The sequence below is a fragment of the Pteronotus mesoamericanus genome, unplaced genomic scaffold, assembly GCF_021234165.1.
Source record: "Pteronotus mesoamericanus isolate MK-2021 breed Mesoamerican mustached bat unplaced genomic scaffold, CSHL_Meso_final contig_56, whole genome shotgun sequence".
NCBI classification, from domain to species: domain Eukaryota; kingdom Metazoa; phylum Chordata; class Mammalia; order Chiroptera; family Mormoopidae; genus Pteronotus; species Pteronotus mesoamericanus.
The window spans coordinates 5,381,424-5,399,351 of NW_026555201.1; the positions used below are offsets into that span (position 1 = coordinate 5,381,424).

A 17,928-nucleotide genomic window follows, 5' to 3' on the forward strand; every position below is an offset into this window, starting at 1 on the left:
AAGGACAGTGTCCTTTATTCAGTGCAGGCAGGAGTCAACCTCCTGTCTTACTGGTCAAAGACATAGGCTCCTGACCTCTGATCTGAATTCCTCCTGCCCACCAATCCACAGCAGCGATGTGCATGTGCAGTTAAGTAGCCTTTCTCAGAGCACACCCTCTATGGCAGGTCCTGCGCCAAGCACTTTACATGCACAATCTCATCTCGTCCTCATAACCACATTATTAACCTCACTGATCAGAGGCAGAGAAATGGAGTAGCCTGCCCATATTTACTTGGCTGGAGTTTGGATTCCAATTCAATTCTCTTCCTCCAAAGCCTATGTTATTACGTGCCACCTAATGAGGCCTTTGCAAGAAAATTAAAAACCCACACTTACACTGACAGATAGGCATCGTTCTCAAGACAGATGTCTTCATACAATTCTATGTCAGTGACAGAAGCAAGGGCTCTGTCACCTCAGAAAAGGCGAGTTGAATTAGGAAAAAATGCTAGCTAAAATAATTCCAAACATTCCAGTAGTAATGTCCTTGATGGGGCAGAGGGAGGGGGAACACAGGCTGGGTGACAAACAGAGAGAAGGAAGAAATGGTGCCCTGGCTGCTCCCAAGGGCACCAAAGGTGGACCCGGGGCCAGGGCACCTTTGTGATTCTTAGAAACCCACAGACTTAGAGCTCAGTGGCTTCGGCCAGCTCCTCATGGAAAGGGAGAGAGGACTGAGTAATCTGGCATTTCTTAGCAATTGCTTTAATGATTAATTGTAATACAATGTTAGGTAAATTGTTAATTGTCATACAATGTTCGATAAATCACCCACAGGAAACTGGAAACAACAGGACAGCCTGAGCTGAGGCTGGAGAACAGGAGCAGCAATTGGTTAAAAAGTAAGGAGAGGAAAAAGTACAAAGGCAGGCGCTGGGAGAAACTGCCTACTGGAAGGAAGTGGGGAAGGGGGAAGAGAGTGGGCGGGCTGAGGAGTCATGGGGAGGGTTAAGAATGTGTGTATGTGGGGTAGGATAGTTTAGAAACCAGTGAAGAAACATTCCAATAAGGGAGTGAGTGAAAACAGCATCAAAAGCTGCACAAGGCTCCACCATGTCTTCTCACAAGGCATTCCATATCAAGAGGTTCCTGGTCAAGAAACCAAAGCAGAGTCGGCCCACTGCCCAATGGATTCAGATGAAACCCGGGCAGAGATCCAAGAGGAGACGCTGGAGGAGAACGAAGCTGGGTCTCCAAGGAATCGCACACAAGAGATGGCTCACATACCCGCGCTCAAGCCGGGCTGCCTGCATCTCACCAGGTCACGGAAACAATCACGCTGTCAGGGCAGCTGGGCGTTTTCATTGGGAAATTATTGGAAGAATGATTTCCTCTCTGTTGACTTTTTCCTGCCCTAGTAGGATGGTTCAGTAGTAAATAGATAAAACCTTCTTTAAAAAAGCTGCACAAGGATCAAGCATGAAGACTACCTTCAAGGGCTATATTGGATTTCAGAAATTTAGTTAAACTGTATAAATTAGCTTTCTTAAAGGACTGTAGTGAGGATTAAATTAGACGGGGTGCGGGAGGGGCTTTCAGGCCATCTAGATCCTTCTTGCAGCCGGGAAACTCCACGACTGAGAGCAGAGGCCTGTCTTACTCACTGCTAGACGCTCGACGCCTACACCAGGCCATGTAAAAGGTCATTTAATAAATGTCTAGTAAGTGGGCAAATAAAGTCACACATTTAAAAATGCCTGGGTTTCAAAATGATTTCTGCACCATCTTACTTCTGCCAAAACATAAAAAATGTGTTCCACAATTCACAAATGAAAATCTTTCACTGCAAATCAATGCTCGCTGAGATGGTAAGTAAGCAGGAACCCATGCTTCAGTTAAAGCGAAGCCACATTACAAGAACAAATGCATGGTTCTCAGAAGCTGCACAGCTGGACATGAAGAAGGGGAGAGGCGCAGGCAGCCGCCCGGGAGAACTGTCACAAAGAAGGGAAAGACAGGAGAAAGAATCGGGCTGGGAGAAGTTTTGTCTGTTTAACCTCAAAACTATGTATGAGACAGAACCAATAATTCTATCCACAAAAAAGTTTGTGGGTAAATTTATTCATTTTTTTGCACTTAAATAAATAATATAAAGTTGATATGATGATAGATACATATTTTGTCGAATTAACATATAAATTGGTATGTAAAGTCCACATCCAATATTAGTTTTTAATATACTGGAAGGAACTGCTCTAGCTACAGAAACTATCCTTTCACATCCAGAATCAATATTTGTTTAAATACCTAAAGTCTGAATGAAAGACAATTTTTAGTGAAAATCCCCGAGCACCCAACTGCTTGCGCACTGTATGTGGATTGGAGTAGACGAATGATTCTCAACGGACCTAAATCACCGATGTGACCCAGAAGGGGGGTGATGCTATGATACACGGATTCCACGGCAAAGATGTCCTCTGGGACGCAAACAAGTTTATTCTCCAATGTATGGGCATTATCATAGTTCACATCACAAGAAAACCTGATTATAAAATTATGTAGTCCTTTTTTCAAAATCAAGGCAGCGTTCGACACTAAGATTTTCTGCTACGGCAAAGTTCATATTGGCCTTTAATTGTTGGGGAAACACTCCAGTTAGCTTGCCCACTTAGCCCGTGCAATTACATTAATAGAGATTCGATAGTTCTTTTTCTAGTTAATTTCATCATTTCTTTCATCTTTTCCAGTGTTTCAGATACTTTCCCTCTCCAGCTCCCCTAGCATGAGGAACGCTAAATGTGGCAGCACTTTCACATGAATAGCGAGCTAACATCTAGCTACATTTTATCCAGGAAACTTTGCTGATTTGTTCATGCTTTCAACCCTCACCCTCATTTGTGTGGTAACATATCTATGTACAAGCACAAGCACACATAGACTTTAACTCCATGTGTGCTCTCTGGAAATACAGCAGCAAGGATTTGAAAGCTGTGTTTCTATAAACTTTGTCACCCTGTAGGATTCACTGACATTAAAATACACTCTTCTGCTTCTCCTAAAACTGGGTGTAACTAGAACATATTCTAAAAATAATTGCTTCCCTCTTTCCTCCCTAGAAGCCAAAATAGCACACTGATATTTTTTCCTGCACCATCTATTCCTCTTTAAAAGATGTTTCACAAAATCTTAGTAGTGAAAGGAACATTAAAGGACCACCTAGATAGTTCTTTTACTATCAAGGCTAATGTGATAAATGAAGTCAATAAAGATATGTTTACCATTAAATCAACTACCCATTTTCTTCAAACTCTCAACTGCCCACTGCTTTTTGCTAAACAAGGATGAAATCTGGAATATTTCCTCATTTTAGCCAAAACTATTTGACTAAACAATTTTAGCTAAAATGAGGAAATCAGTGAACTCCAAGACATAAATCTAGAAAAACTAGTAAAAAACATGCACATATCATCATTCCTTTTCAAGTATGGTCCAACCTTTTGGCATCTCTGGCACCACACTGGCAGAAAGAAGAGTTCTCTTGGGCCACACATTAAATCACTGCAACATGTGATCACAAAAAATATCTTATGATGTTTTAAGTAAATGTACGATTTTGTGTTGGGCTGCATTCACAGCCATTCTGGGTTACGTACAGCCTGCGGGCTGCAGGTCGGACACCCCCGAAAAAGGATCAACTTAAATGACCCGAGATTCAATTTACGAGATTCATCTGCTCAGTCAAGAGTCTTGCAGGCTTCTCCAGGCTACTTTCTACTTAGAAATACTGATTTATCCTGTGTTATGTCTGCCTAAATATTACACTTAACCTAGGTTTATCTGTAAATCAAAGCATGAATCCAATTTTTAAGACTTGGGGTTTTATTTTGCTCCTTTTTGTTGCAAGAAAGTGGGAGCAATAAAAGGGAGAAAGAGATGTGTATCAAATGAGAATAATTCAGCAGGGGAGAATTGCAAGACAGAAAATATTTTGCTCCAGATGGTTGTGATTTGGTTTAAAAGTCCCTGAGATGATACAACCCCAGGATCATCCTTTGTTTCCTACCAATTTCAGGTTGCAAAAGGAAAAGCAACATCAGACAGCACAAGGGAGGAAATGTTGGGTAGTTGCAATAGGACTTGGCAGCTCCCCCAGCTTCGTTAAAACATAGATCTGAACACGCTTCTAATAGTGTCAGTCACAAATAATAAGATTCTGCATGGTTTTAGTATCTGGGTCTGATTTCAGTTTATTTTGAGAATAAACCAATCTGTCAGCCAAGCAATGAGAAAGGGAAAAACAAGTACTGCCTAATACTGCCACCTGCTGGTGCTTAGTGGAATCATATGTTCATTCCTTGGAGAAACTTCCTGATACACCAAGAAACAAAGACAAAACTAAACCCTGGCTTAAATACAGGCAGACACGCAGGCCCACAACTTACCGTGAACTTGCAAATTTTTAAAACACTAGGATTTCTAAATTATAAATAAGCTTTGCACTCATTCTCCTTTTTCACGATATGGTTTTTTACCAACAAAGCCAAGCTGAGTGGTATTTCCAGGCATTTAGCCAGTAATAGGAAGAGATAGGGTAGTGTTACAAGCTAAAATACTGCCATTTCTCTCCTTCATAACAACCAAATTTCTAGAACATTTTTCACCATAGTGAGGAAATCTACACCTGCACTGAAAAGGAAATAAGAGAATTTTAAGACTCTCCTGCCTGTGTATACAGACCTCAAGTCCTATAGGCGGCCGGTTAAAGGCCAGTCGCTGCTAATTGGTTCTGACTCCCCAAAGGGCAAATGTCTCCTGCAACTAAACCAACAATGGAAGCGACTGAATGCTGACTGTTAGGGAGGACACTGAAATCAGGCCTTAGAAGTCATTTATTTTATTCACATCTGTCATCTTGGGCCAAACAACAATCTAAACACAATAAGTGACCAAATTTAGTTGCTGAAGTTGGTATTGTTACAACGCCTTGTCGGGAAACAACTGAAGTATGTCAAAAAGTTACGGAATTCTGGTCCTTTGGGAAGCTACCCATGGTTCATGTTCCAGAGTGGTCACAGGAAGGACGGGCTGGCTATGCCACCTTCTCACTGTGAAGGAAGACCCAAGACGAGATACAATAAGGGGCCTGCGGGGCAAAAACACCTCTGCCAGCACGCACAGTGTTTGAGGCCAAGGGTCAGACGTCACCTTCACCACAAGACACTGCTGTGCCGGGCAACCCGAGGACAGGAGAGGAAAGGAGAAGCAGTGTCCTCAAAGAAGCCTCCAGTACTTGATGAAACTGTAATCCCCTTGTTCAAAGCATTCTCCCCCCACTTCTGTTAGTCTATATTTTTGCCTAGTACATACGTTTCCCTGGAAATAAGTACTATTTATTCTGTCTTGATGTTTCTGAATCTTTTCAACTGATTGTCCCTCCCAGATAGATATTACCACCTACCACCCTACTTAATCCTACTAAAGATGTCAAAGTAAGTGAGATACTGTCCATCTCTATATTCATAGAATGTGTGACTAAAAATGGCCCTAAATATAAAATCTGATTTTTAACCTCTAGATGTCTATGGTGTCTAGAAAAACGCTGGTTATAAAACATTAGCTCAATCTATACTAGTGACTGAGAAGGGAAAGAGTGAGAGCGCGCGTGCACGAGAGAGGGGGGAATACAGAAATGTCATCAGTGAGACAAATGTCAGGCCCAGGTGCTGGGCCTGGGAAATTTTTAGGCATTAAACGTGACAGAGAGAGTAAGAAAACCACAAAGCTGAAATGCCTAAATCTTATTTAATACTGAGTTTTCTTATTACAGAGGATCAGAATGGCACAAAAACTGCAAGACCTAAAGAACATCTAGAAACAGGAAAGCTAAGACGTGTCTGACTATTGTGAGGAAAAAAAATTAGGAATGGCCTGGAAATTCCAAACTGGCCCGTCTCTGAAAGGCCTGAGGAGGAATCAGCAAGATCAGGCCAGTGAGGTAAGGAAATCAGCTGTGTGCTGCGCATTTCAAAAAACCAAAGTTTACCTTGACACAATGACTCATAAAGACCTAACACTGAGAGGGACAGGAAAGAAAAAGTACTTCATGAGGCGGCAATGGCCTTCCAGGCCATTAAATCAAGAGTACACTGTTTTATTTTCATGTTACGGCTTCTCAGTTTACCCCAAGCAATTTAATGGCTAAGTCATGGACTGTTTCTATGACACCAGAGTAAATTTTTTCTGAAGTTCCTGATGGGGGAAAAAAAGCATGTATCTCTGTAATTACTGTAAACATTGAGAGAGCATCCAAACAGGGACAGTCTGAGAGTACAAGGGGACAGTACTGAGGATTATTCAGGCCGAAAGCCATCAACTGGCTTAGCTGCTAGCAGGGCAGGAGGTAGGGCCACCCCACCAAATGCTATGAAAACCAAAGAAGAACGAGTATCTCATTTAATAAGGTCTTTTATTCACATCTGTCATCTTGGGCCAAACAACCACCTAAACACAGTAAGTGACCAAATTTATTGTGACTACATGGTGCCAAGTCCACGTGGGCCCCTGGAATGCTGGGGGCCACAGAGACAATCTGGGAAAAGCTCAAGTGTGAAGAGGAAGCTGAGGGGTAAGATGGATTAGAGAATAAGAGAAAGTCTTAAAGGCAAAAATTTATGATGGGGCGCACCAGGTCCTCCATAGATGGGTTCTAGACTGCCTCTCCATTGCACCTCACGCCACTCCATTGCCTCGGAAATCTACCTGCTCACCGTGGTGAACGTCAGCCTGCTGTCTGTTCTCTCTCATGTTCCTCAAGCAAAGAGTTTTCCTCTGCTCAGAACACTGTCAGCCTCCCAGGTTTTGTCTGCGTTACTCCTGCTTCCCCTACCCCCACCGAGCATCACTTCTGCAGGGAACCCTACGCTTTACTTTATCAGACTCCTACACCGCCCCGCGTTTCTCCTCTCAAGGTCCTTCCCATTTACATCGCACTTGTTTAATACCTCGCTTTGCTTAATTTGTTTGATGCTCTTTTCCCTGTTAGGCCTGGCATAGAGTTAGGTCTCCACAAAAACAGGGATGGGCAAAAGTAGGTTTACAGTTGTTCGAATGGAAACTAATACAATAATCAATAAATAATAATACAAGAATAAACTGTTTCATGTACTCACAACTGTACATCTAATTTTGCCCCACCCCTGTATTTACTGGTTGGATGAATTACACAAGCAAGTGAACCAATCTTGTTGCTGGCAATTAAGTTTCCAAGAAAAACTTCAAGTGATGAGTTGGCTAGTTGAAAGCTGAAAAAATACAGACAACAAAAATGAGCCTCTTTACTAAGTATTTTTCTAAATGGGTCCCTCATTTCAAGTACGGTCGTTACTAGTCAGCCTGAGCCATTAATGGGCAGAAAAGGCCACAGGCCCTGTGGCGGCCTGACTCGCTGCGGCGCTGGCCTCTGGGGGTGACACTGAGAACACAGCTGTTCCAGGGAAAGGAAAGCTGTCACGGCGCGAGCAATTACCGAAAAGTGAAAAACCCAAAGTTCCTTTTGTTTTTCCCTTTTCTCCCACTAGGGCTATAAGCAAATTGTCAAATTTTTACCTCAATTAAATATGAGCATTCTGAACACAGGTGTCTAGAAACACGTATTCGTAGCAGAGCTTCCATGGTGGCTGGAGGAGAGTTGGTATGATACGAAGCCTCAGCACAAGTCACTTTTACTACCTTGATTCCTTTTTTTCTAAACTATCTTTTCCAGCCTTCTGGTGTTTTTCTTCGGATTGAAGCCTACCAGACACTCCTGAGACACAGGCGCCTTTTAAATCACCTGCTACACAAGGGGTCAATATTGTCTGCATGACACGAGAGACACACCGGGACCAACGAAGGGATGCGTTCAACTGAGGAAAGGGTGTAAGTTTGAGGAGCAAATACATGAACTATTCTTGCCTTACAAACTCAGATGACACTCCATAATACTTTTCTTCTCTCGTTAGCACACGGCCCGATGTCAGGAGATCCTAGAATGTGCATAGTGTGTACACGTAATTCTGGGGAGATGTTTCTGGCTGCTCTTGATTCACTTAAAAGCTTGTCATCACCTTTTAATCTAAGTTTTAAGGGCATTACCGCCCACTCATCTTAAGTAAGTCTTTATACAATCTGTACATATCTTTACTTTACATCTGCCTGCAGGGTGCTACTGCTCAGAAGAGAAAAATCTATGGAACCTAAATCACTGCTTCAGGAGACAGCGATCTCAGGGAGAGACGGGGGTGGCGCAGAACCGAGCAGGAGCCCACTGTCCCTGTCTACTCTCACCAGGCAGAGGGACGGCAAGGGACGCGGAGCAGCTGCACTCTCTCCCTGAGTACATTCTCAGCAGTAAGGCTGACAGCGAAGGAGGCTGAATTCGTTGATCAGACACATTCAAATTTAAATGTACAAACAAATCCATGTTCCCAAGCAAAACAAACGGTTCTTGGATATTGGCCCATACGTCTTTAAAGCAGTGAGAACCACATTGCCAATCATGGTAAAATAGCTGTTCTCAGATCGGATTTGTAAAAAGGGGGTAATCTTCAGCGCTTTACTAAAAGCTCTGTTTCCCCAAACACCTGGAATCCATACACATGTATATATACCAGATGGCAGCCATGCTCATTTCAATTAAGTGGAATTGTACCAGCTGGCATCAGTATGAGTCTGCCGAAAGAGAAGCAGTAATGCATACATTTATTTAATAAGCCTACTGCCGCATGCACCATTCCTTGCTTTCATCTTTTTAATTTTGGCCAGTATGCGATGCCAGGAACTCCATCTTCCTGCCAGCTTCTATTAAGAACGGAAACCCTGTTTTTAAAGGGAGACATCACATTGAACCACGCAACAAGTGGACAGGTCAGAGACCTGCCTTACCAGGCAAGGAGCCTACAAGAGGCAACGGTTTAGTGTCAGAGACCTTCCTGCTCCTGTTGCCCTGGACTCTTCGGCCATACTTACCATTTCCTTGAACGCGCTCTCAAGAGCCCCAATGACCAGACACTCGTGTGGGATCTTCTTCTCCGTGAAGAAGCGCGTAGGTGGGGTGCTGGGGGAGCCGGGGGCCCCCACCCCACCGCGGAGCGAGGCGGCCCGGGTCAGCGTGCGGCCGCTGGCGGGGGTGTTCTCCGGCTCATCGCCCAGGCAGGTGGGCGGGAGGACAGCGGAGTTCTTCAGGATGTCCACGATGGCCTGCAGCTGCTCCGTGACGTGGTGCTGCAGCAGGCGGGACGCCACCACCGCGGCCCCGGACCCTGCGTGGCCATCAAACAGCGACCAATAGTGGCAGGAAATGCCTTCTGATTCCTGGGGGGAGAGAGGGACAGGGAGAAGTGAGACACAGTGGTCCCTGACCCCGTGTGACACTGACGAGGCCAGGCCGCAGGGGTGCAGCACACCCGCCTGGCTGTCTGGCTTTGGTCTGCACTCAGAGGGGTCAAAACATGGCGAAGACATTCAGGAAAGGAGCCCCGTATTCGTCACTGCTGCTACCACCACCCAAGGCATGAAGTGGTCCCTGCTTCTCCACCTCGGGGGAGGGACCCCATTACCTTGTGCTCAGTTCCTCCCTGGGAGCCAAATCTACTTTAATTTGATGTGTAGTTGTTTGAGGTAAACTCCATATGGCCAGATGCCTGTTTAGAAATCCAGCTCTAACATCTAATCCTCATCTGGAGTTTTTGGAGAAAGGCCCTTGGGTTTGCAGGTTCTTCAAGGGGAAACAGGTGGATTCCTCTCCCCCTTTCTCAGGGCCCCTACATTCTCAGATAACTGCCCCATCTTCTTTGATCTACAGCCTGAATTTTTAGAACACATCCCTCCCCTAGACACCCAATACAGTCCCGGTTTCACAACACGCAGCCAATTCGTCTCTCCTCTTCCTGCCTCCTGCCTCCTGCCTCCCACAGCTGCCCCGCTGCCCCTCAGCATCTGTCTCTTCTTCCCGCCTCAAAGCTGCTCACACAGCCACGTGCGGCCCACCTTCCCTCACCGTCCATGGGTTTAGTACCTCCTGGTTCATTTCTAGACAATTTCAAGATGATCACGTTTAAAAACGCAGTTTGAATAGAATCACACATGCCTAAGATCTTAGCTATGGAAAAAAAGAGCTCGGTTATGATATATCTGTAGGAATAAAATATTAAATGCTGAGATTAAATAGGTAAGGTGTGTAGAACATCTGCTTCTGACTGCTAGCCTTATCCATCCTGCAACGATAAATACTGGATTCTCTTTTTTAGCTGAAGCCATTAAAGTTTTTTTGGTTCATCTTATTTTTTTAATTGAAGTACGTGTCATACAGCATTATGTGAACTTAAGGTGTACATTATGCTGATTTGATACATGTATATATTGCATATGATTACCATTACAGCAACAGTTAGCACCTCTATCATGTCATGTAATAATTTTTTTCTGTAGTTAGAATAATCAAGGTCTAATCCCTTAGCAAGTATGATTATTATAATACAGTATTGCTTCTATATTTACTACATTGTGTCTTATATCTCGTTGCAAATTTGCCCCTTAAACAACATCTCTCCTACCCTCCACCCTGGTAACCACCATTTTTGGTCTATCTTAGAACGATGCTGGAAGAGACTGTACAGGTATGGTGCCATATGCCATTACTCTGTGTGCTTTAAAACGTTTTCATTCAATTTTTTTAATTTTAATTTAATTTTATTTTTACTTACTGGTTTTAGAGAGGGAGAGGCAGGAGAAGGGGGGAAGAGAGAGACAGAGAGACATCAATGTGTTATTCTATTTATTTATGCATTCATTGGTTACTCCTTGTATGTTGCCCTGACCAGGGATCAAACCAACAACCGTGGTATATTGGGATGACACTCTAACCAAGAAAATACTGGCCAGGGCTTTTTCACTCATTCCCGTGCTAAGAGATAACATAGTGGGTTATTTTTCTTTGTTTGTTTTTTAGTCAACAAATATTTACTGAGTGCTCTCTACAGGACAGACACAACAAAGGCAGAAGGGAATAAACAACTGGATGAGAGCGATATCAGATGTGGTTTAACATTAATCCTGTGAAAGAGAGAGACACTGATTAGATAATCCCACACATAAACATGAGATCATAATTCTGGTGAGGGCTACAAGAGGGGGTTCCTGGTGCTGCGAGGCCAGCGTGCAAAGGGGCACAGCGGAGGCGGCTTCCTGAAGACACGAGGACCAGGCGAGGGCCGCGGGGAAGGACACAAGGTACAGAAAGGAGGGGAGAGAACGCCAGGCAGCACAAGAGCAGGAGCAATGTCCCTGTGGTAGGAAGGTGCCTGAGGGGTCCGCGGAGACTGAACCATGCTCGTGTGGCTCAACAGGGCAGAGGCGCAGGAATGGAGGCGGAGAGGGCAGACTTGAGAGGGAGGCGGCAGCTAGACCAGTCAGTCCTGCCGGGGCACATAAAAAACTCCTGCTTTAGCCTGTAAGTAACAAAAAGCTATTGACTGAGGTGGGAATGCCAAAGTTGATTCATGTTTTTAAAAGATTGCTCAAACTATGCTGCGAGGATGTGGAGGCAAGAAAGGAGTGTAAGTGGGGATCCCACCCTAACAAGACATTCAACCTAATTCAGACAGTAACAAGAAACACTTAGGAACAGATAAGCGTATCGTGACACAGGAATAATCCCTCTCAGTCAGAGGAAAATTACGTGGAAAAAAACCAAGGATTTAAGGATTAGAAGAAATGGCTCTAGCAGCATTTCCAGCACCAACCCACAGGAGGCAGGACAGGCACTAGACGCTGGGAGGGTCACTCTAGAGCCAGATGCCGCCGTGGCTTACCATCTCTATGCCATGCTTTCCCGTAAAATGCAGGCTATGGCCATCGTATGGGGGAGGGGGTGTTTGGGAGGGCTAGGCGGCCATCTATGCCGAGTGGCCAGCTCGGTAACACGGCATGCACCCACGTGCAGCTGCTGTCGTTGCCCCAGCAGTGTGGTCTTGGGTAAGTCACTTTCTGGGCTGTTCAGTTCTTCAGAAAAATGAGGGGCTGCCCTAGAAGACCCTGATGCTTCTGCTAACTCTGAAGGTTCTGTGTTTAAGAGTCTAGATCAGTGTGGGCTTGGGGATGCGGAAGAAGAAGTTGGGCTTAGAGGCTGAACACGTAGAATCCGGATGGGCTGAGAGGTGACATGGCAGCCGTGGAGAGGAGAGGGCCAGGAGGCCTAAATGATGCGGCCGACTCTGGCAGGTGCTCACCTGGTATCTACCCCTGCGTCTGCCTCGCGAGTCATTCTGTTTTGGGAGGCAACGTATCCACTGAAAATACTGCCCCAGACTCCCCGGCAGCTGTGGGTGGCGACAGCAACTTGTACTGCCCAGTGAGCTGCAAGTGGAAGTCTCCTGGGTGCAACTTCCAGAAAAGCTATTGTTTTGCTGATACAAAGGATAACAGTGCTGTGCCTTCCGTCCTTCCCCCTTTCTTCCTGCCTGGGTCCCAGAGGCAACACCTGCAGCTGAAGGAACCCTCTGGAAAAAAAATAGGCTGAAGCTGTAACTCCATGTGCTGGCGCAGGAGCCAGAAGGGCCTGGCTCTTGATGCCTGGCCTGGGATGCCACAGGCCCCGGACAGCCTACCGCTGGGCGTCCTGTCACGCAGGCTCCGTGACATTTTGATAAGCTGCTATTGTTAGATTCCGGAACAAGAGGTGGGGACATGGAGAAGAAAGGATACGCATGTTTAGATAGTGTCCTGGGATTAGCAGCCCGCATCACAGGAAGGAAGTGTGCGAGGTAAGTAGGGCACAAGCACAGGAAAGAATGGGAGGCAGGTACAAGTAGGTAGAACAAGACTGGACCCCCAGGAAAAGGCGCTTAATGTCACGTATCCTTGGACAGAATTCAGAGAGTCCCTGAATCTATATTTTCACAAACTTCTGAAATTTAGTATATCCTCCTATTATGATTGTGAGGCAACAAAGCACAATGGTATTAGCAATACCTGTGACTTGGCTGCCAACAGATATAAGGGATTGTCATTCCACACATCTTGATTTGTTTATGCTCATCGCTACCTGCAACGATAGCAGCAGTTATTAAACCCCTGGCTTTTGGCATCTGTTGCATGAATAAAGTACATGTTGTCACATAAGACATCCTCATAACTAGGGAAAAGCGGCAAAAGGAACAGAATTCTTGATTGTCTCATTTAACTCCCCAAAGGGTCCAGACCGCCTGAGGAACCCCCTCCCCCCCACACAGTCCTTCTGCGCCTGATTTAAATGAAATCCCAGCAAAAGTCCGAGGAGGCTGGGCAGGGCAGGCGAGGGGCGGGAGAGGAGCAACTGTCTCAGGGTCCAGGCACAGAGCCTGCTACACCGAAGGCCATCATGTGTCTAAAGCCATGATTTAAACCAAAGATCAAACTCCGTGGAAAATATAACAAACTGCACCGCCAATGGAATGCTACTGCACTTTATAAAAGCAACTCTGAAATTCTGACAAGTATTCCAACCATCTCCTTCAACAAGGCGGAGCGTTTTGCAGCAGCTACCACAACCACCACCAGGTGACAGCCTATCTGGGGAACTCCCACACAGCCAGGGGGAAGCCTGGCTGGGGGACTTCTGAGAAGCCCTCTGCACTGTGGTGCTATAAACTCAGGTACAGCTAATGTTTAAAATGTAATTAATTTTCACAGCTAAAACTTGTAAAGCAGTTTTTTTCATAGAGAAGTGTGTTTCTGATGGAACATTCTAGCACTGGTTGATGAGGGGGCCAAGCTTGGGACCAATTAAGTATCTCTGAAGGTAGGGTCCCACCCTTGATCCTTTTTAAACCCCTGCCACCCCCATCAGGGGACTGTAACAAGCAGCCAAGTTGGAAAGTCCTTTTACCATGGGAAGGGGCTGCTACGCAATCAGGGGACCCACGCTCGAGCCCCAAATCTGCCACTGGTTCCCTGTGTGTCCTAGGATAAGCCACTTACATCTCCCTGAACGGACCAGACAGGCAGTGTCCAAACTGTGTTCCTGGCTCTGATGTGGTGCCTTAGGAAAGAGGACGTTAAGTGCATGTTTAAGTGATGAGTTCCTTTGACAATTATTTCAACCTTAGCAGCACAATTTTATCAGTTATAAACATGAGGGTTTTGCAAAAGATTTTGGACTAAAAGATACAACTGTTTAAAAAAAAAACACAAAAGCCCGTGAACTAGATAAAACCAAGCCCATGAGGAGATTTCAAAAATCTTCAGTGTCCCCCTATGGCTGGGAACTTAAAAGTGAGTGATACACTCACTATTTGGGGAAATGCAACCACAAAGCAGGCTCTTACCACACACTTCGATTCCAGGCCAGGTATTCAAGAGCAAGGGACCACAGAATCCCAGAAACACCCAGTGATGGTTCTACAGCACCCTTTCCATCATTTAACAAGCCTTACACATCAGGCAATGTTCTAAATGCTTCATACATATTAGCTCAATAAGCCTTACTCCAAGCCTATGAATAACCACTCTATGAGGAATGGTTATGATCCTCATTTTACAGGGGAGAAAATGAGGGCCAGAGCACGTAACTGCTTGCGGTCACCTCCTCAATGGCGCAGCTGGGACCAGAGCCGCTGCTCCGAGCCACCAACCCCTGTGTTAAGCTAAATACCCTACCCCACACTCCACCAATGCCTGGACGAAAACCTTGCCCTAATGTATACTTGGCACTCAAATCCACTTCTCCACTCTGCAACCTGAATTGCAACCTAGGTAATTTTTTTTCAAACACAAAATCTGGCCACATTTGTTTCACCAGCCCAACACCCTGCCCAGGGGCTCACTCCAGGCTATGAGGCCCCGTTTTCAACCTCTGATCTCGTCTCTTCTTCTCATTCTAACTCCCACCCACACCAAGTTATGGCGATGGCAGCTCATCACAAACCGCTGCGTCCCCCGTCCCGGAAACGTCCCGCTGCAGCCTGAGCCCACCCCTGCTGCAGAATTCATCACATTGCACGGGACTGTTCCCCTGCTTTGGCAGTGATGGATTGAAGAAGGAATATCCTGGAAAAAGGGAACAACTAACAGGCCATGCAGGTGAAAAGTGGGGGCCCCTGTGGACAGTGGCCGGGTTAAGGCTGACTTTGAGGGCAAGGATTCTGGAGCCGGGCAAGGGGCTGTCCTGGGGCGCTGGGAATGGTGAAATGCCTCTCCGCAGCGACAGTGCGCAGGCGTCCTGCAAGGAGGAAGCAGGGGAATGTAAGAGGCTCACAGAGGACTGGCCGGAGGCAGAGGGCCTGGGTCAGGGCAGTGTCAGTGGTCCTGCAGGGGAGACCAACGGCTTCACAAGACATTTCAAAGAACAGAGCCTGCAGTGGGCTACGTGGTGTTTGAAATGGGACCAAGACATTAAGAGAGAGAGGGAAAAAAATCTACCTGTAAACATGGCGTGATTAAATAGGACATACCACCATTTACTTTAAAAAAGGATACAAAGACCCCCCCCCCCAATCTTTTTTTCTCAAAATGCTGCCCACAACTGCCATCAGCTAAGAATGCGTGGCTTGATGCTTGAAGTTAGACCTGAGAGGCTTGAGGAACAAACACCTCCCTGACATCAGACCAGACTGAGGCCTACATCAGCGTCAGGGTCTAAGTTAGGGCGAAGGCAGCTGGGGGATGCAACTGAACCTTTGAGAGAGGCCTGAAAATCACAAGTTGTATGAACACAGTGCTTTTAAAGCATCTCTAGTCTGTGATTTCCTTGCAAATACATCTGTATTCCATCACTGGATAAAATCTTCAATGACTCCCTACTGCCCTTAACATACCTTTGCTCTCCTGGAGGCTCACATGGCTCGTGGACCCTGCAGAATCTAGTTGCTACTTATTCTCCAGGACCCTCTCTTGCTCCTTGTCAACAGTCGTCAACTTCTCTCGTTCCCTGACTTCTAACTCCCAGTCACCTCTGGGACTATGAATGTTGTGCTTTTCTTCTGTCTAAAACACTCCTCCCTTGCCCTTTGCTTGAGGAACTCCTTATCCTTCAGATTTTGGGGGAAACATGACCTCCCCCTCAAAGCTGCCTGGACCACCTCCACCCCTGCACGAGCCCTAACAGTCTTCAGTTCATCCCACTGGCGTGGAGTTTTTGACACCTGTATTAGCCCAACTCGGGCTCGTGTGTATCTCATTGACTACGACACTCCCGGGGGGAGCCTGGTACAGAATAGATGTTCAGTAAATATTTCTTAAAAATACAAAAAAAAGGAAGAGACAATGGATTTTCTTATGTTTTTGTTTTTGAATAGCAGTAGAGTAGCTTGGGAAGTAAGAACTGTACGTAAGAAACATTTTATTAGCAAAACCAACAGAATATTAATAAACCTAACCTACTTCAGGCTCGGAGCTGACTTCTCTAACTTTATTTACGACCTCTCAGCCCTCTGAGGCCATGAGCGCTGCGCAGAAAAGCAGCCAAACTAGCCTCCTGGCACCTCAGAAGTTCTCCAAAGAAACAAAGGGAAAGGACACTGTCTCCTCCAATTGTGCTTGGTTTGCTGAGTGTTGTGGCCCCACGTGACCATTTTAACACGCACACAGACCGCACTTCATCCTCTTCTATGCTTTGGCCTGTATCTTTTTAAAGAGGATAATTAAACACCCTCTCCCTTTCCCTCTCTCTGCCAGATTCCTCTTCCTGGAGAGCTAAACTGTTGAAAACCATAGTTTTTTTTAGCTCTTGTACCCTGCTGGGATGTACAATCTGTTATTGCTTTATCCTTTGAACCAGAGACTAAGGGGCTAAGACACACACGAGGGAGGCTGGAGAGCTGGCCGCGTTCTCCACCACTCCGCTCAAGCAAAAGAACCAAAGGAGGGACGTGAAGGACACAGCTCCATTCAGTACCCTCTGCCCACCCCACCACGAGCCCCCACCATCCCGCAGCTAAAGGCACCGTCCCATCTGTCATATGGTTAGTGACTTTAGAAGAAAGAACACCCCCTCAGTGTGGTATTAGCTCAGAGGAGGTTTTGAGTTTATATGGTAAACAGGGTTTTAGGTTTTACATTATCTAATAGTCCAAGGGTAACTTTTTCACTCATATGAACATGCCATGGTTATTCTAAAAGTTGGGTAATGCACATATGCACTGTGAAATGAGTTAACACAAACAAATCCTCCCTGTCATGATATGTCCTAGCAGAGAAAGAGCACAGGCCTTACAGCAAGACAAATCTGGGTTCTGGAATTTGCTACTACGTGATCTCAGGCAGGTTTCTTACCTTCTCTCTGTTTCCTTATTTACAGAACAAGATAAAACTAGGATATAGACTGTAGGGGTTCATTCATGTGAGACGTGTCTTGGCGTCTCCTCTCCTATGTACAGGCTTGTGCTGGGCGCTGGATTGTAGCGGGAAGAAAGAACCCCATGGTTCCCAAGCCCTTGAAGCTAACAATCTAGAATATGAACAGGTAACGACAAGTGTGTTAGAAAGGAGAAGTGCACGGTGCCCCAGAGGCAGAAGATACGTATTAAATGTGCAGACAACCACCACGGGTTGGGAGGCGGGGAGTGACTACACAGGGGTAACGGGAGGGAGTGATTGTAGTGCTAGCGCTGCTGCATCCTGATCGCGGTTGGTGATTATATGAATCTGGGCACATGTTAAAATTCATAAAGCTTTATACCCAAAGAAATGTTACACTGTATAATTTTTAAATGATCAATAAAATGTATAACACTCTGTCCAGCATATAAGAGACACAAAAAGTTAGAAGAAAGAGCAATTCTCATACACACTACTGAATGGCTCGGGGCGGGGGAGGACGAGCAGGCAAGGGCACCAAGGCGCACACGCTGGCTCCTCGTTTTTGGTTCTGCCCAATGGGAAGCTCACTCCCCCCCGCTGTGCCGCTCCCGCCACTTCTGTTCTTCTTAAGGT

At 45.7% G+C, this 17,928-nt stretch overlaps 2 protein-coding genes across 2 annotated transcripts in view; one reads left to right on the plus strand and one right to left on the minus strand.

Annotated features, from left to right (window-relative positions):
- PPM1H (protein phosphatase, Mg2+/Mn2+ dependent 1H) overlaps positions 1 to 17,928 on the minus strand; it is a 249,697-nt gene that overhangs the window by 119,676 nt on the left and 112,093 nt on the right. Inside the window, exon 3 of the mRNA XM_054580033.1 lies at positions 8,989 to 9,333. Within this exon, the coding sequence (XP_054436008.1) occupies positions 8,989 to 9,333 (345 nt within the window). The remainder of the gene's footprint in view (positions 1 to 8,988; positions 9,334 to 17,928) is intronic.
- On the plus strand, positions 1,096 to 1,623 carry LOC129075960 (60S ribosomal protein L39-like). The gene is made up of 2 exons (XM_054580223.1): positions 1,096 to 1,231; positions 1,604 to 1,623. The coding sequence occupies exons 1-2, from the start codon at positions 1,096 to 1,098 to the stop codon at positions 1,621 to 1,623; spliced, it is 156 nt and encodes a 51-aa protein (XP_054436198.1).

Bases quoted from the DNA above. Each gene is read 5' to 3' on its own strand.
- LOC129075960 (XM_054580223.1), top strand. From the start codon at position 1,096: ATGTCTTCTCACAAGGCATTCCATATCAAGAGGTTCCTGGTCAAGAAA. The intron at 1,232-1,603 runs GTCTCCAAGGAA...TCCTTCTTGCAG, and splicing joins CTGGAGGAGAACGAAGCTGG to CCGGGAAACTCCACGACTGA.